General features: G+C 41.4%; 1 protein-coding gene and 1 long non-coding RNA gene across 4 annotated transcripts in view; one reads left to right on the top strand and one right to left on the bottom strand.

The window, feature by feature from the left end:
- The window catches only part of qsox2 (quiescin Q6 sulfhydryl oxidase 2), an 82925-nt gene that overhangs the window by 27702 nt on the left and 29740 nt on the right, over window positions 1-25483 (bottom strand). Inside the window, exons 7-10 of one of the 2 annotated variants that reach the window (XM_069885360.1) lie at window positions 25050-25196; window positions 24276-24405; window positions 6691-6813; window positions 5178-5328 (exon numbers count right to left, since the gene is read on the bottom strand). In XM_069885360.1, coding sequence (XP_069741461.1) covers window positions 5178-5328; window positions 6691-6813; window positions 24276-24405; window positions 25050-25196 — 551 coding nt within the window. The remainder of the gene's footprint in view (window positions 1-5177; window positions 5329-6690; window positions 6814-24275; window positions 24406-25049; window positions 25197-25483) is intronic. The other variant, XM_069885370.1, reaches the window with a different exon arrangement.
- LOC138736236 (uncharacterized) overlaps window positions 1-25483 on the top strand; it is a 52067-nt gene that overhangs the window by 13451 nt on the left and 13133 nt on the right. The window contains exons 2-3 of one of the 2 annotated variants that reach the window (XR_011340176.1): window positions 5199-5365; window positions 6350-6937. This is a non-coding gene — a long non-coding RNA (uncharacterized lncRNA). Of the gene's footprint in view, window positions 1-5198; window positions 5366-6349; window positions 6938-25483 lie in introns of those variants that run through there. The other variant, XR_011340175.1, reaches the window with a different exon arrangement.

The following is a 25483-nucleotide window of genomic DNA, read 5'->3' as shown; positions in this document are numbered from 1 at the left end:
ACCAATCCAACTTTTCCTTAAATGACAAAATTGACTGCTGCGATTACCTCTTCCGGAAGGTCATTCCACTCAGCCACCACTCTCCAAGTGAAGAAGTTCCTTCTCATGTTACTTTTAATTTTTTGCCCCTAACTCTTAACTTGTGACCTCTTGTTTGAATCTCACCTACCCTCAAGGGAAAGAGCCTATTCACATCTACTCTATCTATCTATCCCTCTCATAATTTTAAATACCTCTATCAAATTCCCCCTCAACCTTCTATGCCTCAATGAATAAAGACCTAATCTACTCAATCTTTCTTTGTAATCTAGATTCTGAAATCCAGGCAACATTTTAGTAAATCTTCTCTGTATCCTCTCTACCTTGTTGATATCCTTCCTACAATTCGTGACCAGAACTGCACACAGTATTCTAAATTTGGCCTCACAAATGCCTTGAACAGTCTCAAAATCACTTCCCAACTCCTATATTCTATGCTTTAATTTATAAAGGCCAGCATACCAAAAGCTTTCTTCACCACTCTATCCACATGAGATTCCACCTTCAAAGAATGATGAACCATTATTCCTAAATCTTTCTGTTCTTCTGCATTCTTCAATGCGCTCCCGTTTATTGCATGTCCTGTTTTGATTATTCTTTCCAAAATGAAGCACTTTTCACACTTTTCAGTATTAAACTCCATCTGCCATTCTTCAGCCCACTCTTCTAAGCAGTTCAAAACCTTCTGCAATCTATAAAACCTTCTTCACTATCCACAACTCCCCCTATCTTTGTATCATCTGCATATTTACTAATCCAGTTTACCACTCCATCATCCAAATCATTAATGGAAATGACAAATAACAAGGGACCCAATACTGATCCCTGAGGCACACCGCTTGTTACCGGCCTCCATCCTGACAGTTATCCACCATGACTCTCTGGTATCTACCTTCTAGCCACTGTTGAACCCATTTGACTATCTCAAAATTAATACCTAGCACCTGAACCTTCCTTATCAACCTTCCATGTGGAACCTTAATAAAGGTCTTACTGAAGTCCATATCGACAACATCTACTGCTCTACCCTCATCAACATTCCTAGTCACTTCCTCAAAAAATTCAACGAGATTTGTCAAACATGACCTTCCACACATAAAGAGAGACCCTGTCTCTCTAGATACTTATATATATTATCTCTAAGAATACTTTCCATTAACTTACTGACCACTGAAGTCAAACTTACAGGCCTATAATTGCCAGGCTTTCTCCTCGAACCCTTTTTAAACAAAGGAACCACATGTGCAATACGCCAATCCTCCGGCACTATGCCCCTCTCTAATGACTTTTGAAAAATCACTGTCAGAGCATCCGCTATTCCTTCCCTGACTTCCCTCAAGGTTCCGGGGAAAATCCCGTCTGGACCTGGAGACTTATCCACCTTTATATGCTTCAAAACCCCCACTTTTCTTATCCCTACATTTTCTAATAATTAGCCCTTTTGCTTCCCTTATCCTGCACAATTCAATAGCCTTCTCACATTTCATTTGGCTCCTCACATAGTTATCCAGTCTGATTCTCTACAGGACCAATTTTTTCTTCACTCTCCTTTTGTTATTTACATATTTGTAAAAACCCTTTGGATTTATTTTCACCCTGTTTTCTACAACCATCTTGTACCTTCTTTTCGTTTTCCTAATTTCTTTCTTAAGATTCTTTTTACAATCAATGTATTTTCCAAGCATCTCGTTTACACCTCATTTCTTAGATTTAATGTTGGCCTCCCTTTTCATTCAAACCAAATTTCTAATATCCCTTGAAAACAATGGCTCTCTCAAACTTTTGGCTCTGTCTTTTATCCTAACAGGAACATAGAGATTCTGTACCCTCAAAATCTCACCTTTAAAAGACCTCCAATTCTCCTCTACACCCTTCCCATAAAACAAATCCTTTCTCATCTCTTCAAATCTGACTTTTCCCCACTCAAAAACCTCAATCATTGGACCAGACCTACCCCTTTCCATAATTATATTGAAACTAATGGTACTTTGATCAGTGGATCCGAATTGCTCCCCAACACATACCTCTGTCACCTGCCCTTTCTCATTCCCCAACAGTAGCTCCAACACTGCCCTTTCTCTAGTCGGTACCTCAACGTATTGCTGCAAAAAAACTATCCTGCACACATTTTACAAATTCTAACCCATCCAGCCCTTTCACAGAATATGTTTCCCAATCTATATTAGGCAAATTAAAATCCCCCACTAACACAACCCTGTGCTTATTACAAATATCTGCTATTTCCTTACAAATTTGCTCCTCTATTTCTTGCTCCCTACTAAGTGTATAAGTGTAACTTCTCCTCTCCCATTTCTCAATTCCACCCATACCGCCTCCCATGACAAGCCCTCTAATCTATCTTGCTGAAGCACCGCTGTAATATTTTCCCTAACAAGCAATGCTACACCAGCCCCCCCCCCTTGCCCATCCATTCTATCACACCTAAAGCAGCAAAATCCCAGAATATTTAGCTGCCAGTCATAACCTTCCGTCAACCATGTCTCACTGATCACTACCATGTCATATTGCCAAGCGTCAAACCACAGCTTCCTTGCAATACTCCTAGTATTAAAGGCATTTCAGAGATTTCTGACATCTTTCTCTCGTTTGTCCCCATCTTTACAGGCAACTATTATTTCTTTCAATCCTCTCCCCTGCATCATTGTACTGATCATTTTCCTTCTCAATCACCTGTCTGTCCACCTCCAAACTTTGCCTACAAATCTTCTCTATTTGCAGTCTAACCTTCTCCTTGCTGTTCTCCTTTCTTTAGTTCCCTTCCCCCAACCATTCTAGTTTAAAGCCTCCTGAGTTGCCCTAGCAAATTTCCCCATCAGGATCCTGGTCCCTCTGGGATTCAGATGCAACCCGTCCATTCGGTACAGGTCCTACCTCCCCAAAAACTCTAATCCCTGCCCCTTACTCCACCCCTTCAGCCACTTATTCATCCTCCACCTTATACTATTCCTGCCCTCATTGTCGCGTGGTACAGGTAGTGATCCAGAGATTACTCCCTTTGCGTTCTTTCTTTTTAGCTCCCTATCTAACTCCCTATACTCATTTTTTAGGACTTCTTCACTCTTCCTCTCTATGTACCACGACCTCTGGCTCATTTCCCTCCCACCTTAGGATGCCTTGGACACAGGAAGCTACATCCCGGACCCTGGCACCAGGGAGGCAAATCACCATCTGGATCTCCTTAGCGTGCCCACAGAATCACCAATCTGTCCTCCTAACTATTGAATTCCCTAAAACTACTGCCCTCCTCTTCCTTTCCATACCCTTCTGAGCTACAGATGCACAGCCACTGACGCCTTCTCCAGCTTGGCTGTCCCCGCCAACAGTGCTCAAGGAGGAGTACCTATTGTTAAGGGTTACAGTCATAGGGATCCTCTCTAGTACCTTACTCTTCCCTTTCTCTCTCTTAACTGTAACCCACCTATCCTCCTCTCTTAGCCCTGGTGTGACCACCTGGCTGTTACACCTGGTCTATGACTTCCTCACTCTCTCTGACCAGGGCAAAGATCGTCGAGCTGCAGTTCCAGTTCCCTAACACAGTCCCTGAGAAGTTGCAGCTCAGCACATTTAGTGCAGACATGGACATCTGGAAGGTTGGAAGACTCCAGGACCTCCCACATCTGGCACTGAGAACAGCAAACTGTTCTCACACTCATTTCCTCTCACCCCCTCACCTCCAAAAGAGAGAAAAATAAAATAAGAGAATACAGGCCTACCTTAATCCAGACGAGCTTGACCTCAGCTCGCCAAAGCCTCTCGAGTCAAAGCCCCAATACCCCACTCCTTTGCTGAGCCATTCACTCACTGGCCACTCCCTTACCTTACCCTCTTTTTTTATTGGACCTCTACCAATGAACTCTCTGCTCGCCCCTCCTTCATTGGATGCCGACTCCTCACCCAGACTGACTAGGCCTGAGCCCCAGTAAGTTCCTTTTAAAGATCTTACTTTCCAATCGCTCTCTTCACACCCCTCCTTCACTTGTCACTGACTCTTCACCCGGAATAACTAGGCCTGAGCCCTAGAATACTAAACAGTTTTGGTCCCCTTACCTTAAAACAAAGTACAAATCGTGGCAGTACAAAGAAGATTCAATATGTTAATTTCAGGAATGAAAGGTTGCCCTACCAAGAGAAACTAAGTAGTGTGAGTCAGTCTTCCTTGAAATTTAGAAAAATGAGGGGCGACGTCATTCAAACATACAAAATTTCTAGTGGGTGTGACAGGGTAGATGTTATATTTTCACTAATAGAAGAGTCTCAAACAAGGGAACATAACTAAAAAGGGCCAACCATTTAAAACCAAAGGACATAGAAATTTATTCTCACAGGTGGTAAATCTCAAGAATTCTCTGTCCTGGCAGGTTGTGGAAGCTGAATAATTGGAAGAGGAGGTAGATAAACATTTGATAGATAGACATAGAGAAATGGCATGGAAGAGGATTCGAGGCCAGCATATGTCAATCATGATCATGTGATGTGGCAGGGTTGGCTTAAAGGCCCAATAACCTACTCCTGCTCCTGTTTTCTTGTGCTCATGTGCACGTTAGAAAATTATTTAAGTTAACAATATGAGGGAAACTGTTGAAAATAGCACGGTAACATTTTGATTGTACAGAGAACTGTGGAGACAACATCTGGAACACTGTTGATCTCCTTAAGGGAAGAATAATCATGAAAAATGTTTTGAGGTGGAGTTCAGAAGCACGAGAGGGGATGAATGAAACATCAAAGTCCAATGAGAGTACACGGAGAGGCTGTTTTTTCTCTTATGAAAAATCTAGAGATGGTGACTGCTGTTTGAAAAGGAGTCATCCATTTAAAACACACTGAAATTCTTGAAGGCTGAGAGTCTTTGCTCAAAGGGTATTGAAAGCAATCTAAATATTTTTAAAACAGATGTAGATAAATTGTTGAACAGCAAGGGGGTCAAGGTTATTAGAAGTTATTAAGTAAAGTTAACTTGACTAAAATTTTATTTAAGGGTGGAACAGGCACAAGGGGTCAAGTGAACTAATTCTAATCCTAATTTGTATGTTTCTGATGTTTGATATAAATAACTTATGGGTATAGCAATTTTTTTTGCATTACAGAAATATAATAGGTTTTGGAAAAAGTTTTACCAGCATTGATCTGCATTTCAGGATGTCTCTCAGCACGTACTGTCAAGAAATGAAAAAGTGTCCAGAGAGAGCATGGGTAGCCTCTGTACTGTGGCTGGCTGCCCTCACAACCAACCCACTCTATAGTATTTCGAAGAAACATTCCAGATATCTGCAAGAGAAGAAATCACAAATAAATGCTGTAAAAGGTACATTTATAATGTTTATCATATTCTTCAAATAGTTTTACCCAAATTTTAAAAATAGTATTTTTGCATTACCATTGGAAAGTGTGGATGACATTGGTTCTATGGCCTATCTCACATTTTGCAAAGTGTACCAATTTCTCAAACCATTGCTATGGTTTGATGCAACAAAATGGCTTCCTGGACACTTCAAAAAATTGAGTACGTTTTTGTGGAAGTTTTTCTGCATACAGTCCAGACAAAGCAAGAATGTTAGGCTTTCTGTTCTTAAATACATGGCTTAAATACATTGGCTTCTGAAGACAATCAGACAGCTTCATGGTGACTTCATTAAAAAAATGTTTTAACCCCCCAAGATCATACAAATATTTGAGAAAACAAAGATGAAGTCTCAGCATCTGGAACATAGGAATGCCATGTTTAAGCATTCAGCATCAAATGTTTTAGAAAGGGCAGCATTTCTGAAGAGCCAATTACAATGAAGTATATGACAATAAATAAAAAGTACATAAAACATCAGGGGTATTTTTGTTTACAAAAGTAAAATGATCACAATCAGCATATGGAGGACAACAAGAACTAAGGGGAATGTTAATATTTTAGTATGACATACCTCACTAAGTATTAGCAGACAGATGAATGTTCCATTTTTGCTCACTCAAGGGCTCAAGTAGACCCTATTTTAACAATTTTGCTCTTTTTTTAAAAATTTAATCAAATTGTATCTGCTAATAACCAATCAACTTCTTAAATCCAACATTTTGACCGTTTTACCACACATTTGACACAAGATAATCACAGATAGACACAAACAGTAATTGTAAGAGTAACCGACCCATTGTTTTGGTTGACTCAACCGAGAAAAGTCTGTTTGGAAGAAATGCAGTGGATAATAGGGTATCTGGAAATATGGCACAGTGAATCTTTATTGCTTGCTCACTTTATTCACACATTATGGGTATAAATGGGAAATTTCATTTATTCCAGATCTCAGCTCAAAACAGCATTTCAAAGGTTTTCCATCTGCATCAATCCACAAACCAAGAATAATACACAAGAATCCAGTTCAGTGGCCTCATCATTTAGACGAATGAAATTTCATGTTTAACTATTGAAAAAAGTTGTCCAAGGAAACAAGTAAATCAATCAACAAAACAATACCGATCTAAAATTTTGAACAGAAAGGAAATATAGAAAATGGTTTTCTTTCGTGCAATTTGCATAAAAGGTGAATGGATGCTATGTGGAGTTCTGTGATAAACTTGCATGTCAAACAAAAGAACAAAAGAATATTAGTCAGCATTATCAATGATCAACAAAACACTTACTCTCATTTTGTTGTTCACCAAATCTAAGATTGCATCATAAGGAATTTTATCCAATGGAAGGCTCATCAACCACTCTTGCAATGTTTCCAGTAACTTAACTACTGATTGGGGTCCAGGAAAGAGCTGCCAAAAAAAATACTTGTCAAAATTACAAGCTCAAGACCTCTCAAAGTCTAAAATATGGCCACTGAATTGGGATACCTTTCAATTATATTTAGCATTAAATTCTTATCGGCAATACAAAAAAAAAGGCTACAAATCATTAACAATGACCAAGTCCTCTTCCTATCAAGGCAAGATTAGTGAAATGCTTGCATTGCCAAAAGATTAACATTTTAGATTGCATATTGTGTGAAACTTAGTCTGAAGTTATGATTTTTGCAATTTCTTATCTGATCTTCACACTAAAGCTGTTGCTTTAAGCAAAGATATTTAAACTGTAGCTCTCAAGCCATATGGCCCTTTAACATGCAGCCTGCAACTTTCTGTAATACACTGCATCAGCGCCAGCAATTGAGACCGGGTCTGGGTTTGAATGCCACACTATCTTTAAGGAGTTTGTACTTTCTCCCGACTGCATGGGTTTTCTATGGGCACTCCGCTTTCCTCCCACCCTTCAAAAACATACCCAGATGTAGGTTAGTGGGATGTAAATTGGGGGGCATGGACTCATAGAGCTGAATTGGCCTGTAACAGTGCTGTATGTCCAAATTTTTAAAAATTAAACAAAAATTTTTACTGCACTAGATTGCATTTCCCATTATAGACTGCTAACACCTAAACTCTGTTTTAAAATAATTAGAATTCATTGAATATTGTAATCATATACATCTCCTCTATAGACCCTGTGTGTGTGTGCATTGCTGGAGTGGTGCTCGGGTAGTTATAGTCATGTGGCGCCTTAGGTTAATGGTGACTGTGAATGTGGCTCCTGAATCACACGACTGAGTACCATCACTTTAAAGGATTTTGACAAACTTTTGAAAATAAAAATCTAATTTTTGTTTTCTTAAATGACCAGAAGTGTTTTGCTAGAATGGGAAAATACACTGGCCATGTTGGCCAATGGCCCATGTCATTTTAATACAAGTTTCATAAAATTACATGCAGCATCATCAGTTTATCTGATTTGGTTAAGTGTGACGACTGCCAAAACTTTCATCTATTCTTTTATAAATGGTTTTTGGGGGATAGAGAAAATTTAAAAACATTTGCTCTTCTGTCACCCCTCTTTCACCTCATTCCATCCACCCACATCTTTCATCCGATTCCCTCTTCCCTCTAATTCCATTGGTCCTTTACTTCTCCCCTGATTTCCATTACCACAATTATTACCTTTCTTTATCAGACACCTTCATTGGTAATCTTTGTTCTCATTTATCCCCCTGCCCATATTCATCTCACTCCATCTGCCCTTTGTTTCTTTTCTTTGTCTGGAAACTACCAATCATCCTTCTCCTCTCCCTGGTTAGCCACTCTTCCCTCTCTTCCTTATACTGGCTATCTCCCTTCACTACACTCTATCTTGATGAAGGGGTTTGACCGACAGACGTCTCTGAGCTCTCCCAGTAATTGTTTTGCCTTTGGAGGTGCTTATTCCTCATGTTCTGTCCAATAATAATAATTGGCAAGAATAATTAATTTTTCAAGTTACAATTCAATCTTGGAATGTGGATATTGCTAAATCTGGCAGTCATTACCCATCTCCAATATATTAAAATGGTGAGGTATTATTTTAAACCACTGCATGTGAAGTTGCTCCCACAACAGTGTGGAGACAGTACTTCCAAGATTCTGAGCTAGTGACAATGAAAGAACAATAAAACATCAAGATGTGTGACTCAGTGGAACGCTTACAGATGGCAGTGATCCATGCACCTACTCCACATTCTAAATGGTAGAATTGTATAGATTGGAGAAGGAGCCAATGCCTAGAGAAATTATGAGAGCAAAATTATAGGAAATGTAATGGGTATGGTTAAAGGCCCTGTTAACTGTGTAACCAAGGTTAATAAAACACTAAGAATGTTAGAGTACGAGCATGGATGGCAACACGAAATAAACCCATGCAATGGAATCAAAGAAATTACAAGAAACAAGTCTTTGCTGGAAACTTGGCAAAATTAGGTACTGTGTAGTCAAAGGTTGCAGTGCAGATTGAAGTACCAGTCACTGGCCAAAATTGGAAGAAATGGAAAGGAACAATGTGAAGGTGGCAGCAGGATGAAATTGGTTGAAAAAGATAGATAGTGTCAGGCTGCACAGTTAGCGTAATGCTGTTAATAGTACCAGCGATCAGGACCAGGGTTCGAATCCGGAGATGTCTGTAAGGAGTTTGTACATTCTCCCCATGTCTATGTGAGTTTTCTTCAGGTGCTCTGGCTTCCTCCCACAGTTTAAAAATATACAAAGGGTGTAGGTCAATTGGGTGTAAGCAGGCGACGTGGGTTCATGGGCTGAAAGGGCCTGTTACCATGCTGTAGGTCTTCAAATTTTAAAAAAAATTAAGTATATTTTCTGGTGTCTGTTGAGGACAGGACCACAGTCATCAATACACTGAAAGAGACAAGTGAGCAGCCAAGCAAGTCTGTAACAAATGAGGATGTGATCCCATAGCAATCCCTCTTATGAATAATGCAAATGATCTCAAAAGTAATTAGTCAATGCAAGAGGCATTAATGAGCCAACTGTTTGAGTAAGCAGTAACAGTCACTCAGTCGAGAATGGAAAAGTAATGCTCTGTTTTTCACCCAAATCATCAATACAGATTCTAAAAAAGGTGACCTAGTTCTAATTGTAATTACCCAATGACTTAAAATATGAAATCCAGTTTTACACTAGTCTATCAACATATTTTATCCTAAACTCAGAGTCTTTATTTTAAGTAAAATTACGTTGTAAGATGTGATCAGAGAAAAGAAACAAAGAGATGTGTGCATACAATTGGCATATGGAGAAAGCCTGTCATAATTCTAACAATAAACTATAATGTTCTATAGGCTATGTTAATAAAATTGGGTCATGCAAATAAAATTAGAACCACAGAAGACAACAGCACAGAAACAGGCCATTCGGCCCTTCTAGTCTGTGCCAACCATTATTCTGCAAGTCCCACTGACTTGCTCCCTCTCATTCCATAACCCTCTAGACCATTCCCATCCATGTATCTATCCAATTTATTCTTAATAAATAAGATCAAGTACCACATCTGATGGCAGCTTATTCCTCACTCCCATCACTCTGAGTGAAGAACTTTTCCCTAATGTTCCCCCTAAACCTTTCCCCTTTCATCTTAAAACTACGACCTCTCATATTTATTTCCCCCAATCTCAGTGGAAAAAGCCTACTGACATCCACTCTGCCCATACCTCAATCAAATCTCCCCTCACTCTTCTTCGACCCAAGAAATAAAGTCCTAACCTGTTTAATCTTTCCCTGTCACTCAAATCCTGAAGACCTGGCAATCTTAGTGAATCTTCTCTGCACTCTTTCAATCTTACTGATATTCTTCCTGTAGTGAGGTAAACAGAACAACACACAATATTCCAAATTTGGCCTCATCAATCTCAAAAACAACTTCAACATAACATCCCAAGTCCTGTACTTAATACTTTGATTTTGAAAATCTTCCTCACTGTCCAGAATACCTCCTGTCTTTGTGTCACCAGCAAATTTGCTGATCCAATTTATTACATTATCATCCAGATCATTGATATCTTTTTTCTCTTTTCTTTGGCTTGGCTTCGCGGACGAAGATTTATGGAGGGGTAAATGTCCACGTCAGCTGCAGGCTCGTTTGTGGCTGACAAGTCCGATGCGGGACAGGCAGACACGGTTGCAGCGGTTGCAGGGGAAAATTGGTGGGTTGGGTGTTGGGTTTTTCCTCCTTTGTCTTTTGTCAGTGAGGTGGGCTCTGCGGTCTTCTTCAAACGAGGCTGCTGCCCGCCGAACTGTGAGGTGCCAAGATGCACGGTTTGAGGCGATATCAGCCCACTGGCGGTGGTCGATGTGGCAGGCACCAAGAGATTTCTTTAGGCAGTCCTTGTACCTCTTCTTTGGTGCACCTCTGTCTCGGTGGCCAGTGGAGAGCTTGCCATACAACACGATCTTGGGAAGGTGATGGTCCTCCATTCTGGAAACGTGACCTACCCAGCGCAGTTTGATCTTCAGCAGCGTGGATTCGATGCTGTCGGCCTCTGCCATCTCGAGTACTTCGATGTTAGGGATGAAGTCACTCCAATAAATGTTGAGGATGGAGCGGAGACAACGCTGGTGGAAGCGTTCTAGGAGCCATAGGTGACCCATGATTTGGAGCCGAACAGGAGTGTGGGTATGACAACGGCTCTGTATACGCTAATCTTTGTGAGATTTTTCAGTTGGTTGTTTTTCCAGACTCTTTTGTGTAGTGTTCCAAAGGCACTATTTGCCTTGGCGAGTCTGTTGTCTACCTCGTTGTCGATCCTTGCATCCGATGAAATGGTTCAGCCGAGATAGGTAAACTGGTTGACCGTTTTGAGTTTTGTGTGCCCGATGGAGATGTGGGGGGGCTGGTAGACATGGTAGGGAGCTGGCCGATGGAGGACCTCAGTTTTCTTCAGGTTGACTTCCAGGCCAAACATTTTGGTAGTTTCCGCAAAACAGGACGTCAAGCGCTGAAGAGCTGGCTCTGAATGGGCAACTAAAGCAGCATCGTCTGCAAAGAGTAGTTCACGGACAAGTTGCTCTTGTGTCTTGGTGTGAGCTTGCAGGTGCCTCAGATTGAAGAGACTGCCATCCGTGCGGTACCGGATGTAAACAGCGTCTTCATTGTTGAGGTCTTTCATGGCTTGGTTCAGCATCATGCTGAAGATTGAAAAGAGGGTTGGTGCGAGAACGCAGCCTTGCTTCACGCCATTGTTAATGGAGAAGGGTTCAGAGAGCTCATTGCTGTATCTGACCCGACCTTGTTGGTTTTCGTGCAGTTGGATAACCATGTTGAGGAACTTTGGGGGGCATCCGAGGCGCTCTAGTATTTGCCAAAGCCCTTTCCTGCTCACGGTGTCGAAGGCTTTGGTGAGGTCAACAAAGGTGATGTAGAGTCCTTTGTTTTGTTCTCTGCACTTTTCTTGGAGCTGTCTGACCGCAAAGACCATGTCAGTAGTTCCTCTGTTTGTACAAAAGACTACCATACTGCAATCCACTGAAGAGGTACTGGGCTTCTCCTCCAGGAAAAACAAGGACTGGTTCGACGAAAACAACCAGGAAATCCAGGAGCTGCTGGCAAAGAAGCGACCTGCCCACCAGGCTCACCTTACAAAGCCGTCCTGGCCAGAGAAGAAACAAGCCTTCCGTCGTGCATGCAGCCATCTTCAGCGCAAACTCCAGGAGATCCAAAATGAGTGGTTGATTAGCCTCGCCAAACGAACCCAGCTCAGCGCGGACATTAGTGACTTCAGGGGTTTTTACGAGGCTCTAAAGGCTGTGTACAGCCCCTCACCCCAAGTCCAAAGCCCGCTGCACAGCTCAGACAGCAAAGTCCTCCTCAGCAACAAGATCTCCATCCTCAACCGATGGTCAGAACATTGCCAATCTCTTTTCAGTGCCAACCGCTCAGTCCAAGAATCCACCCTGCTCCAGCTCCCTCAAAAGCCTCCAAGGCTAGAGCTGGATGAGGTCCTCACCCGGGAAGAGACATACAAGGCAATTGAACAACTGAAAAGTGGCAAAGCAGCAGGTATGGATGGAATCCCCCCAGAGGTCTGGAAGGCTGGTGGCAAAACTCTGCATGCCAAACTGCATGAGTTTTTCAAGCTCTGCTGGGACCAAGGAAAGCTTCCTCAGGACCTTCGTGATGCCATCATCATCACCCTGTACAAAAACAAAGGCGAGAAATCAGACTGCTCAAACTATAGGGGAATCACGCTGCTCTCCATTGCAGGCAAAATCTTCGCTAGGATTCTCTTAAATAGAATTAAACCTAGTGTCGCCGAGAATGTTCTCCCAGAATCACAGTGCGGCTTTCGCGCAAACAGAGATCATTGATATAGACAACAAACAACAATGGTCACAACACAGATCCCTGCCACAGGCCTCCAGTCTGAGATGCATCCATTCACTACGACTCTCCGTTTTCTCCCTCACAGCCAATTTTGAATCCAGTTCATAACCTCTTCATGGATACCTAGTGTCTTAACCTTCTGAACTAATCTTTCATGTGGTACCTTGTAGGGTTTACTAAAGTCCATGTAGACAACATCCACAGCCTTTCCTTCATGTACCTTCTTGGTAACCTCCTCAAAAATCTCTACAAGATTTTTTAAACACGACCTACCACGCACAAAGTCATGCTGACTATCCTTAATCAGCCCATGGCTGTCCAAATACCTCTATATCCTATCTCTCAGAACTCCTTCCAATAATTTATCTACTACTGATATCAGGCTCCTCAGCCTATAAATTCCTGGTTTATTTTTGGAGCTTTTTTTTAAAAAAAAAAAGGGACAACATGAGCTACCCTCCAATCCTCTGGCACCTCACCCTTGGCTAAGGACATTTTGAATACATCTTCAGGGTCCCTGTAATTTCTGAACAAGTTGTCATTTTCTACACCATGACTCTCTCAAGATCAGAGGGAATATCATATCTGGCTCAGGGTATTTATCTACCTTTTTTCGCTGAAAGGCAGCAGGCACCTCCACTTCATTTTGTTTCCCTTCCTACCTTATGCACTATGCCAGCTTCCAAATACTAATGCAAAAAAAAAAACTGTTTAAGATCTCCCCCATTATGTTTGGTTTTATTCACAGAAATAAAACAATTTTGTTTAAGGGCCCAAAAGTAGACATTCCTTGCACATAATTCTAAAATGTTAATAAATATTAACATCAACAGTTTGATTACAAGCTACCTGATCTCACAAGAAACTAAGTTAAGAGTTATGAAAGAAACAGAGGAATTATAGCATATGTACTTTAATTGTAGCTGAATTACTGGAACTACTAAACAATCAAGCTCAGAGTCAAGAAAGAATAATGTAAAATTTAATATTAATCTTTAGAATTTCAATTCCTTTAAAGCAATCATGTACCTTCTTAGCTCAGGAGGTTAAAGGAGTAGAGTGCATAATAGGACCAAATGCACAAGGACACGTGGAGGAGTTGGGTTAATGGAAGCTTACTCAGTGCATTATGCATTGAAACACAAAAAGCAAGTCAACCCCTCAGAATCCTTTGCCTTGATCCCAGGGGAAAATCTACCTTGATCTTTTTAAATACCAATAGCAGATGCTATGATTCATTACTCTATTAGATCGCCTTCTGTCTCTGAGACACATCTGTCAATTGTTGTATGCAATTTTCTACGAGATTAATAAATCACATTTCAATTGAAAAAAAGAGCATTGCAAGCAATATAATTTGTGATATTTTCTAAAAACAACATGCAATACCTTATTTGACCAAGACAGGAAATCACACTGCAAAGAAATGTAAAGCAATATCATGGAAAGAAGATATAAAGTAGATGGTATAATGAGATGCAAAATTGTATATCTTTGGAAAATATTATGTATAGTTTAAGGAATCGAGTTGAAAATTTTTTTTATAGTATTTGGAAACCATATATGGATTTTATAGATAATTTTCTGTCTACCTCTTATCTTATTCACTCCTCTTAATCAGTAATTTTAAAATAATAATTAATGATTGCATATGCTAATATTATTGTATATTAAATAGCAAGAGCTTCTTTCTTTTATTTCCTTTTCTTACTTTTGGGTGGGGGGGGGATGGGGAGAAAAATATAAAAGTTTTTTTGTATCATTTGCTATGGATATTTGATCAATGTTTTATTTTTTTCCTATAATGATGCAAACAATTAAATAACATTTAAAAAAAAATGGAATCACAATCAAGCTTCATCACCTATATCTATATGTGGATTAAATAGGGCTGCTTCACATGTTTAAAAAGGACATATTTGCTGCTACAGCTGAATAAAAGTGTTAGCTAAATTTACTTTGACGAGATGTTCAGAAAGCAGACACTTGCAGCATGCTCAATCAGGCATGTAACTCCGTCTTTACTCGAGCAGTGTCATCACCACAGACGGCCTTGCTTCAATAACCAAATATTGCTTTCATCATCCATTTCTGAGCAGCAAAGGGAAATAATGCAGCATTCATTTCCTGCGTCAGAACAGTGATTGCATTTCCAAAGTACTTCTGTTGGCAATAAATCCCTGGGACTGTTTGAACGTCATGAAAGGAAATCTCGATGCCAAAATCAACACGTATCCAACATTTTTCTCTAAAGTAGTCAAAATACAAACATGGGTCTTCTGCCAAACATGAGCTTTTGGTTGATTGGCAGAGAACAATTTCTTTACAAAAGAACCCATTAAGAAACACTTCTCTCAAAGATACAAAAAGAAGAAGCATTCAATATGTTCAGTTTACCTGGGAAAATACAAAAGCCTAATAGATTTCAAAATTTGAACTTATTACTTCAATCTTTGAGTAATAAACAAAAATGCTAAAATCAATCACGTTTTAAAAACAATATCAAATCATGATTTTTTTGTCAGCATTCTTGTTTTCTTTCATTAGTTAAACTTGATATAATTTTGGAGTGTCTGACATTATGGAATACATCTATCTGGAAAAAAAACACTAATCCATGATGTCAGTTGAAGGATCAAATCAATAGATGTCCTCATTTTTTTGAAGAAATGAGAGTGTGAACTTGGCCATCACATTAAATCTGCCACTTTGGTAAAGCACTATTAGGAAAAAAAAAACCAGGAATTGTATTTACAGAGCTTCAGGGGCAAAACTGCCACAGATATTAAAAAGAAAGTAACATTTTCAAATCAAGAAAATGATGTAATGATACAAACAAAAAAATCTACATGCTAGACACAATTTGATAAATTAAGAACTGAAAAATAATCCCTTGACTGCCATCTATTTCTGAGTGTATTCAAACATTTTCATACTCAAGGCCACTTGAGGCTTCTTCTCACTTATTGAGAAGTGCTAAACTATTAAAGTGCATGTTATTCAGGTAAAGTCTTTTTCAAAACAGTGTGGGAGTTTAGCAAAATATTTGTATAGAACATATCTACCAGTTCCACTGCATACTCAGCAATACAGCATCTTACAAAGAACCCTGGTAGATTTGTGAAGCATAATTTTTATCATTTCCCCCCCCCCCCCCACAAATGTTATGTCATCCATTGATATTCCAGCATTTCCCCCCCTCTGATGATAAACCCAACAGCTTTCTCTTCCCTTCTTTCATAAGCAGTGGAATCACATTTGCTATCCTCTAGTCCATACAGCTTCAGAATTTATTAAAACTTTTCAAGATGGTAACTAAACCTTACACATTGTACACAGCCACTATTCTCCAGGACGGAGATCACAGGTCCTTGGGATATGTCAATGTTCTAGTTCACCAGCTTCTCCAGTACTTTTTGCAAGACTAATAATCTTTCTCACTAATGTGCTTGGCAGGTTTTACAGAAGATCTCTGAGCAGCTTGTGTATTGCTGAAAAATGATCATTCTATACATATGTTTTACCCAGCCCCTAATCTACAGGTGGTGCTCAAAAACACCTTGCATTTGTATTGTACCTTTCCACACTTCAGAATGTTTCAGAGTGATCTACAGCCAAATAAGTGTGCATTTATTTGAAAAAGTTATTTATGTTGGAATCAGAACTCTTAAATCCACACAGCAAGCTCCCTCAAATAGCAATTTGAGTGACGATCTGATACTGATTTTGTGTTCATCGAGATAAATATTCAGCCATGAGGAAAAAGGTACATCCTTAACTATTACCAAAATGTTAGGAAGACTTCCTCATGCAGAAAAAACCTCAATATGTCATCTCCATGTACAATCTAGTGTTGAAATACACTTCAGATTCAAGGCCACGGTTGTATTTGCGACTGAACTCTTCAAATTGACATAAATCGTTGTAGCTCTTATTGACAACTATGCTCATTTAAATAAGGATTAATTGGATTGGCACATCCTGTTACATTTAAGTCAACAGATAGAAATTTTCTATAAATTAATTCTTTGCATCCCTGTCAAATCCACACAGAAGTAAAATTTGTCACACTTAACATAAATTTGAAAACGATTACAGTAAAACCCCTGGTATCTGGCACTTCTGGGGATTTGTTAGATGCTGGATAAGTATGTTTTTCAGCTGCTTGAGACTCACTCGTGTGATGCTTAACTAATACACCTGCATTAAGAATAAACGGTTTAAAGGTCAAAACTACCATACTGTACTTGCACTGAACAAACGTCATTTGCATGAATATATTAACCTTAAAGCACTTTATTTTCAGTCAAATTCTTTGAAAACATTTCACCATCACTATATTTGTAGGTTCCTCCCCCTCCACAGAGTTGCCTGAAAGACGAACAATAACATTATAGATAATTAATCCCTCCTTTCGCAAGTTTACAGATAAAGGGTCTGACTGGGGTGACTCTTAATAAGCAAGGGATAAGGAGACACTTTGAGACTCACCCCAAAGGCAAGCAGCATCAACCAGCTCTTTATCCTGGGTGACGCCATTGCTGTTTCACACAACCTTATTCCAACAGCTGCTATGAGCAAAGCATGACCAAAGCACTCCACTGGCTGAATACTTGCTCCAAACTTCAGTTTTGTGTGTTACATCAGAGAACATTTACTTTTCCAATTTTAAACTTGCATTTTTTTTTTACCTATTATTTTTATTCTTTTTTATTTTAATGTTTAAAATTTATTTTCCTCAATTCTTTTGCCAGTTGCTTGAATTCTGGATACCAGGGTTTTTACTGTACTTAATTTCAGATTGTATTTTCTATGCTTCAGTGATCGGAACATCTAAGCCTAAGCTAATAATTTAAGAGCCTTTTCAAGTCCTATATCATCATTATTGCCCACCCCTCAATTATTATTTAATGATTTTTAGTTTTTACTTTTACCAGAAAGTGGCACAAGAATAGGGCTGTACAATAGGACTGCTCTGCAAACTACCAGCAGGAAGCATCATAATATCACAATGCTCCTAATTTCAATAATGCAATAGCGTTCCAAGTTGTGCCATCTGGTGGCTTGATCAAGAATCCTCTTTTTCTTAATTGCATGAAGTAAGTGGATTTAACAGCCAAATGTCAACTGTTCCACTTGCTTTGGAAGACACGAGGTTAATTCCAGCAAATGTTCATTTTTATTTTGGGTTGAATAGAAACTTTAGAAATTTGTAATGCCAATTCCCTTTCCAAACTTCTTGCACCAAATGTAATTGTAAATATTTATCTGTCCAATTATATTCATTGTATTTTTCTGTCTTGGCATATTGTGGCAATTTAACATGATTGTAGTTGGTGTATTGCAGGCAGAGCTGCTGAAATAAATGCTGTCCACACCAAGTAAACCAGTAATTGCCGTTTATTCAAACCATACGCATCCCTCTTTAGGGGAGGTGACAGGCTCACGGGAGTGATGTCATAATGGTGCTGTGAGCTCTGGCTGTTCCCCTGGCAATGCGCTCCTGCAGCCTGGAACTCCTGCGCGGTGGAGGGAAAGCCCCTTATGCCCTGCTGCACTAGCTATTCGGTACAGTGATTCGGCCCGTGTGTGCAGGGTTGACCCGGCCTGCTACACCACAACCTCACCGCCCCAGAATTGCAGTCTCTTTGGGTGAAGTTTGGGGGATTGTCTTTGGATGGACACCCCCGGCGCTGTAGTGTAGGGGCAGGGAAAGGCTCTGAGCAGTCCACGTGGGCTTTCTTGAAGCAGTCGACTGCTAACATGTCGTGCCTGCCTCCAATGTCAAGAGTATATACAAACCGTCCCCTTCTCAATTCCTTGAAAGGCCCTTCGTAAGGGCACTGCGGGGGAGGATATCTGGTTTGTCCCGTCTAACAAAGTCCGTGGCTTTAAGTTCTTGTGGGACGTGGCTGGTTAGTTTCCCATGGGTGGTGGATGTGGGTATGTGGTGTGGTTCCTCAGCAGCTGTAGGACATCCATGGCATTCGGTAGTGGTTCCATGGAGCTAAAATGGATGTTTCCTAGATGGATAGAGTGAGCCATAGACCAATTCTGCCGATGAGATGGGGAGGCCCTCGTTAGGAGATGCCCATGTGAGTTCATCCATTCTGTTGGGCCCATGCAACTGTGATTCGAGGGCTGCTTTTAGATGGCGGTAAAGGCGCTCTACCAACCTATTGGATTGGGGGTGGTAGGCAGTTGTGTGGTGCAGCTGGCTGCCGTAAAATTTCGCCATGGTCGTCCAGAGGAAAGAGGTAAACTGGGCTCCCTGGTCCAAAGTTATGTAGGAATGGACACTAAGAAAGGCGACACACTGAGGTAAAGGCTCTAGTACAGGGCTCTGTGTTGGAGGCTGGCATGGGCACCGCTCTGGCCAGCGTATAAAGTGGTCGACCACGGTGAAAAAGTACCTCTTCCCCTGGCTGGTGGGAAGGGGCCCTTCAATGTCCACGTGCTTGTGGTCGAACCTGTCTGCTGCTGGTGGAAAATGTTGCACTGGGCGTTTAGTGTGCCGATGGTCTTTGGCGCACTGGCATTGTACACAAGTTTTTGCCTAAAGTGAAACTTCGCACTGAAGCCAGTGCTATACAAACCTGTCCGAAATGAGGTGGACTGTTGACTGGATGAAAGGATGAGAGAGTCCATGCACTGAACTGAATACCCGCTGTCTCTAGGTCGCGCGCAGAATTGGCCTGTAGACATATTGCACAGGAGTGTTGGGCCTCCTGGTTCTGGCGTGAACTCCTCAATTTGACAGTTGGTGATGGCAGTGCAGTATGCCTGTGTCGGCATCTTCAGCCTGGTCCCTGGCAAGCTGAGCTGTGTCAATGCCATCCGTCAACTTGGAGATAGTTGGCCTGGACAGTGCATCAGCTACCATGTTGGACTTTCCCGCTACGTGGCGGATGTCTGTTGTATATTCAGAGAAGAACGAAAGGTGCTGTTGCTGCATCACCGACCCTGATCTGAGACTTTGTCCAGTGCCTGCACCAGCAGCTTGTAGTCCGTGTAGGCTGTGAACACTCGGCCTTCGAGGATGTACCAGAAATGGCGTATAGCCAGGTACATTGCCAGCAGTTCGTGATCAAAGCACTGTACTTTGGCTCAGATGGTCAGAGATGTTTGCTGAAGAAAGCAAGTGGCTGCCACTGGTGATCCACCCACTGTTGCAACACTATACCCACTGCTCAGTCTAAGACATCGGTTGTTAATGACAGGGGTAAGTCTGGATCCGGGTGTGCCAGAAACTTGTCTTTGGAGAGTGCTGTTTTGGTCTCTTCGAATGCCTGGAGTGCTTCTGCAGACCAGCTAGGCTCCTTATTACTTGCTGCTGCTCCTGGGAGGAAGTGTTGATAGAAATTCACCATCCCAAGGAATTTTTGCAGGCTTTTGAGGGTTTTGAGCCTGGGAAAGTTCAGAATGGCCTCGACCTTGACTGGCAAAGGTGTTGCTCCTTCGCTTGGGATACAGTGTCCAAGGAAGTCGATGGTGGACAAACTGAACTACTACTTGGATGGGTTGATGATTAGCCCAAAAGTCTGCAGCCGGGCAAACAGGCATTTTAAGTGTTCTTTATGGGTCCTAATGTCTGAGCTGGCAATGAGGATGTTGCCCAGGTACACAAAAATCCCCTCCAGGTCTCTTACCACTACACCCATGAGGCGCTGGAATGTTTGGGCCGTGTTTTTCAGCCCGAATGGCATTCTCAGGAATTCAAAGAGGCCAAACGGGGTGATTATGGCCATCTTTTGGATGTTGTCCTGGTACATTGAGATCTGGTGGTAGCCCTTCACCAGATCAACTTTGGAAAAAATCTGGGCACTTTGGAGTCGTACAGCAAAGTCCTGTACATTCGGGATGGGATATCTGTCTGGTGCCATTGAGCCTGCAGTAGTCTCCACACTGCGCCAACGCACTTTCTAGCCTTTGTGAGTTCACACTCTCGAACAAAGTGAGTACATTGTACTGTTCGCTGACTTCCCCGCTCTACTGTCCCCCAACTTCCATGATGTGGAACCAGAACATGACGTGCAACACTACAATGAGACCACTGGACTACCCGTGTATGCATCAACACTCCCAAGAGAGCTCCTCCAAGCCAAGGCTGAGTTTGCCACGATGGAGGAATTGGGGATCGTCCGCCATTCCAACAGCCCATGGGCTTCGCCACTACATGTGCCCCAGTGGAGACTACTGCAGGCTCAATGGCACCATTGAGAAGGAAAACCTGGAAGGTGGTGGCATTAACCAGCCTTCAATGATTGAGGTCGACCAGGAGTTCGTTCGCCAGGAGGAAATCTTCTCCTAGGAGAGCCTGGCCTACTGAGGCGACGGTACTGTCCCACCTGAAAACTGTGTTCCAGCTGTGAATGGTCACACATGTCCCATAGGTGGGGATGGTTGAACTGTTGATAGCCTGTAGGCCTCTGGCATTGTTCTTCTGCTCAAAGAATGTGGGCAGAACTAGGCTCATTTCTGTGCTGGTGTCTATCAGGAATTTCCACTGGGCCTTCCGGTCGCAAAGGTAAAGCAGGCCTTTTCTGGTGCCAACTGCTGAGGCCACTAACGGCGGTTGGCTTGCTCACTTCCCTGCATCGGACTGGGTTTGCTGCTTGAAAAGGTGCAGTGCGGTACACACCACCAGGCACTGCAGCCCCACCAACGTTGGTTGTAGCAGTACCCTGTTTTGTCACTGCATTGTGGCTGGGCTACTATGATGGCCCCCATGGGGGTGCATGAGGTGGCTGAGGTTTGTGCTGTTGCTCCCACTGCACAAATGGGCTGCACGTGGATGGAGTCAGGATGTGGAGTGCAGAACTGCCAGTCGTCTTCTCTCGCCATGAGGTGCGGTTCGGCAAAGTCCACATTGGAGACGGTGTGGGCAACCTGGACTAGCAACTTGGAAATAAACAGGGTGTCAAACAGGAAGCACTTTGTGTGTTTGTCTGCAAGGGCCACTAGCTGCTGCATTAGTTCGGAGGGGTTGCGATCACCTAGGCCCTGTGTGTTAAGCATATGAATGGCCCGTTCGTGCCGGCTAAGTTCAAATGACTCGAGCAAAAACCGTTTAAACATTGTGTATTTGCCATCCATGGGTGGGCTGTTGACAAACAGGGCGTCTTTCGCAGTTGTGGCGGGATCCAGGGCACTGACCACTTGCCAGAACTTTGTGTCCTCAGCTATTATTCCTTGCAAGACGAACTGTGATTCTACAAGTTGCAGCCTGGTGCCTGGCTGGTTTGCCCAGAATGGCGGCAAGTGGACACTTACGGAATAAACTGCCATGGGAGATCCGTTGGTGGCTGTTGCTTGGGCTGTGGACGATTCGACAGAATTCATCTTGCTGTGTATTGTAGGTTCTAAAAACATTAGAAACTGTTGGGGGTCACCACTGAGGCACTGCCAAATGCAGAGCTGCTGAAATAAATGCTGTCCACACCAAGCAAGTAAACCAGTAACTGACGTTTACTCAAACTACATGCATCTTTAGGGAAGGCGACAGGCTCATGGGAATGATGTTATAATGCTGCAGTGAGGCCTGGCCGTTCCCCTGGCAATGCACTCCTGCAGCCTGGAACTTCTGCACGGTGGGGAGGAAGCCCCTGTGCCCTGCCACGCTGGCTGCTCGCTATGGCGATTTGGCCCGTCGTGTGTGGGGTTGACCCGGCCTGCTACACCATCCTAAATACGCATTTGGCTGCAGCAAAATTTCAATGCATCTTTACATTTATACACATGTACATGACATGGAAAAATAACATGACAGGATTAAAATATTATACAGGTTTTGCCTTTTGATCCTTGTGTTAACACATCTAAACTGTAGTTGATTTACATAGGCATGGCGAATATTGCTGCAGTAAATTAATTAAATTACGCACTGTTATATCTTAAGTTCTTCTTGCGACAAATCTATACAATGATCAATTAAAATGCTGCAGTTTTGAAATATAGTAAAAATCTCTGTTATCCGGCACCTATGAGGATCACAGATGCTGGAAATGCAAATTTTCCAGTTGACTGAGAAGCACTCTCCAATGCCTGATACAGCTGCAATAAGAATACACCCTTCAAAATGTAAAGTAATTTGGAGAAAAAAAAAATCAGTATTGTGGTCTTTAAATGTATAAAGTTCACTTTAATCAAGTAATTCCTGTAGCTTACAAAATTTAAATTCGAACCCCGGTCGCTGGCATGGTAACAGTGTTGCGTCTTCATCCTGGTGACCCAGTCAGGCCCTTGGCACAAACCGACTCACCTCCACACAAGTGTCCTGGTAAGGCCTTCTGTGCCTCTTCCCCACACTGACAACCCGACTCATATCCATGCAAGTGTCCTGGTCAGGCCCTCAGTGCACCTTCCTTGCGCTGACAACCTGGCTCACCTCTAAGCAAATGGTGACAGCAAGAAGAATGCATGCACAATGAGGGGCCCATGGTTTCCATCCATCATATTTATTTATTTTTTATTAATTCCTCAATTTTTTTTGCCATGCTGGATAATGGGGATTTTGCTATATTCATACAGGAGAAAGTAGAGTAGCAATTCTTTTGGAAACCAAGCTCAGTACATTGTTCCTCACTAACCCTTATATTAGAGGTGGGGGTGTCCAAAGTTGTAAACTTTGGACTTCTTTGGCTTGGCTTCGCGGACGAAGATTAATGGAGGGGATAAATGTCCACGTCAGCTGCAGGCTCGTTTGTGGCTGACAAGTCCGATGCGGGACAGGCAGACACGGTTGCAGGGGAAAATTGGTTGGTTGGGGTTGGGTTTTTCCTCCTTTGCCCCCTGTAGGACCAAGTAAAGCAATGAGCTCTGTTGGATCAATACTTCATTCTTTGATCTCCCAAGTGTTGACTTGCTGATCCTAGAGCTTTGAAAATGTCTTTTGGTGACCAAAACAAAAATTATAATAACAATGCTGGGACACTCAAACACTGCTCATTATTATGATACCGTGCTGCGTGACAGATTCCTCAGAACATTTTTTTGCCTTTGTGCCAAAGATCATGTACTTACTTCTTCCCACTGCCAGACTCTTGTTTTCTGTGGTCAGCAGATAGGTACAGCATGTGACAAGTTTAAAGGAAAAGTTAATAAACTAGATGAACCAGCTTGCTTGGGAAAAGTTGTACCCACCGAGTGGTTTCATCACTATGGCATTTGCAGGGACACATTTAACAAATAATTAGCACAGAAGAACACTTCATTTGTGAAAAGTAATGAAAAAATGTAAAATGTTGCCATTTAAGTTTCTGGGTGATTGGTTAATAATGGATGCTTTCATGAAAGCACCTTAAATAAAGATCTTTTTAGTTACATTTAACAAAAATAGCCATGCCATGGTAATCAAAGACAGCACATCCCATTGGTTCCATCTATCACAAAATATCACTGCACAGACCCAGCAATAATCATGGCAGCCAATTGCTTAAGATTCCAACTGCATGCTCTAGTTGGCAACCAAATAGAAATTAAAAGTTAGTATAGGTGGCAACCCATCATAATTTACTAATAAAATTCCACCAACATACAATCTGATTACCTTTGCTAGAACTATAATTAAGTCCTTCAGTGCTGTTAATTTGGGCCCCTCCAATATCTTGTGGCTGGCAAGTTCCACTCGAAGCAGATAGTGTAAAGCAGACTCCAGATCAGCCAAATACACCTTACTCCTAAAAAAGAAATACACATGAAGAAATGTGTATTTTTAAATACCTGTACATTATTTCTGTACATACATGCACAGACAGAATATTATGGGAAATAGTAGACAATAGCTACTTTCTTCGCACACTTTTTTTGAAAATTGGATCCACCCAATCTCATTTTATAATCTCAGAATGGACCAAAAAGAGTAGAGTTGGAATAGAAGTAAATCTCCTTTGCATGCCCCCTAACTAAAATCCGTATTTTCATGAAAAAAACTCCTAAATTATTCCACATCTTTGACAATGTTCTGATGAACAGTTCTAACAAATAAGAGTTTTCTTTTTATGACATCAGTTAAGACAAAAAAAAAAACAATAGAATTCTCAACTTTAACAAATATCAAAGTGACAGGACATTTCTTGATGGGATTTTCCACTGGATATACCAAAGTTAAATCAGTCACATAAAAAGGTGAAGTAAGAAGCAGACCATGAACCCTGCTCAACTTTTCATGAAAATCATTGATCCTTCACCCCATCTATCCTTGCTTATTCCCACATTGCTTGATTCTCTACATGCACAAACTCTTATTAATTTCAATCTAAGCACCCACAAACCTCTTGGGCAAACACCTCCAAAGACATCAAGTTTTGAAAGGAAGACTTACTGATCAATATCCTTCCATGATTTTAATGCAGCAGCTCTTGTCTCTTCCCTTTGCTTTACAGGCACTATGTTTTGGAAAGGTAGTCTCTTGGTTACACCTGGCAATGACTTTAAATAGGAAGTAAAGAATGATCGTAGAGATTTTTGCCTAATTTGGAAAACAATGAGTAATCAAATTAAATTATGTTTTTACATATTCATAACATTTATTCACTGACATCACCATCCTGCATGATGTTATTCTTCTGCATTTTCAAGATTCCCCAAAAGATTTGTCCACGTATATTTCAAAATTACACAGGCATTTATGCTCAGCAATGAAAAGTCCAGAAATGGATAAGATATAGATAAATAAGGTAGACTGAATGAATCTTACAAATAATAATTTTCATAAATTCGGTTTTAAACAAAGTATTATTGCAAAGGTTCAGCATG

This window comes from Narcine bancroftii, chromosome 1 (assembly GCF_036971445.1).
Source record: "Narcine bancroftii isolate sNarBan1 chromosome 1, sNarBan1.hap1, whole genome shotgun sequence".
NCBI classification, from domain to species: Eukaryota; Metazoa; Chordata; class Chondrichthyes; order Torpediniformes; family Narcinidae; genus Narcine; species Narcine bancroftii.
Note: the sequence above shows the minus strand (reverse complement) of the source record. Positions and strands in the feature narration are given on the sequence as shown.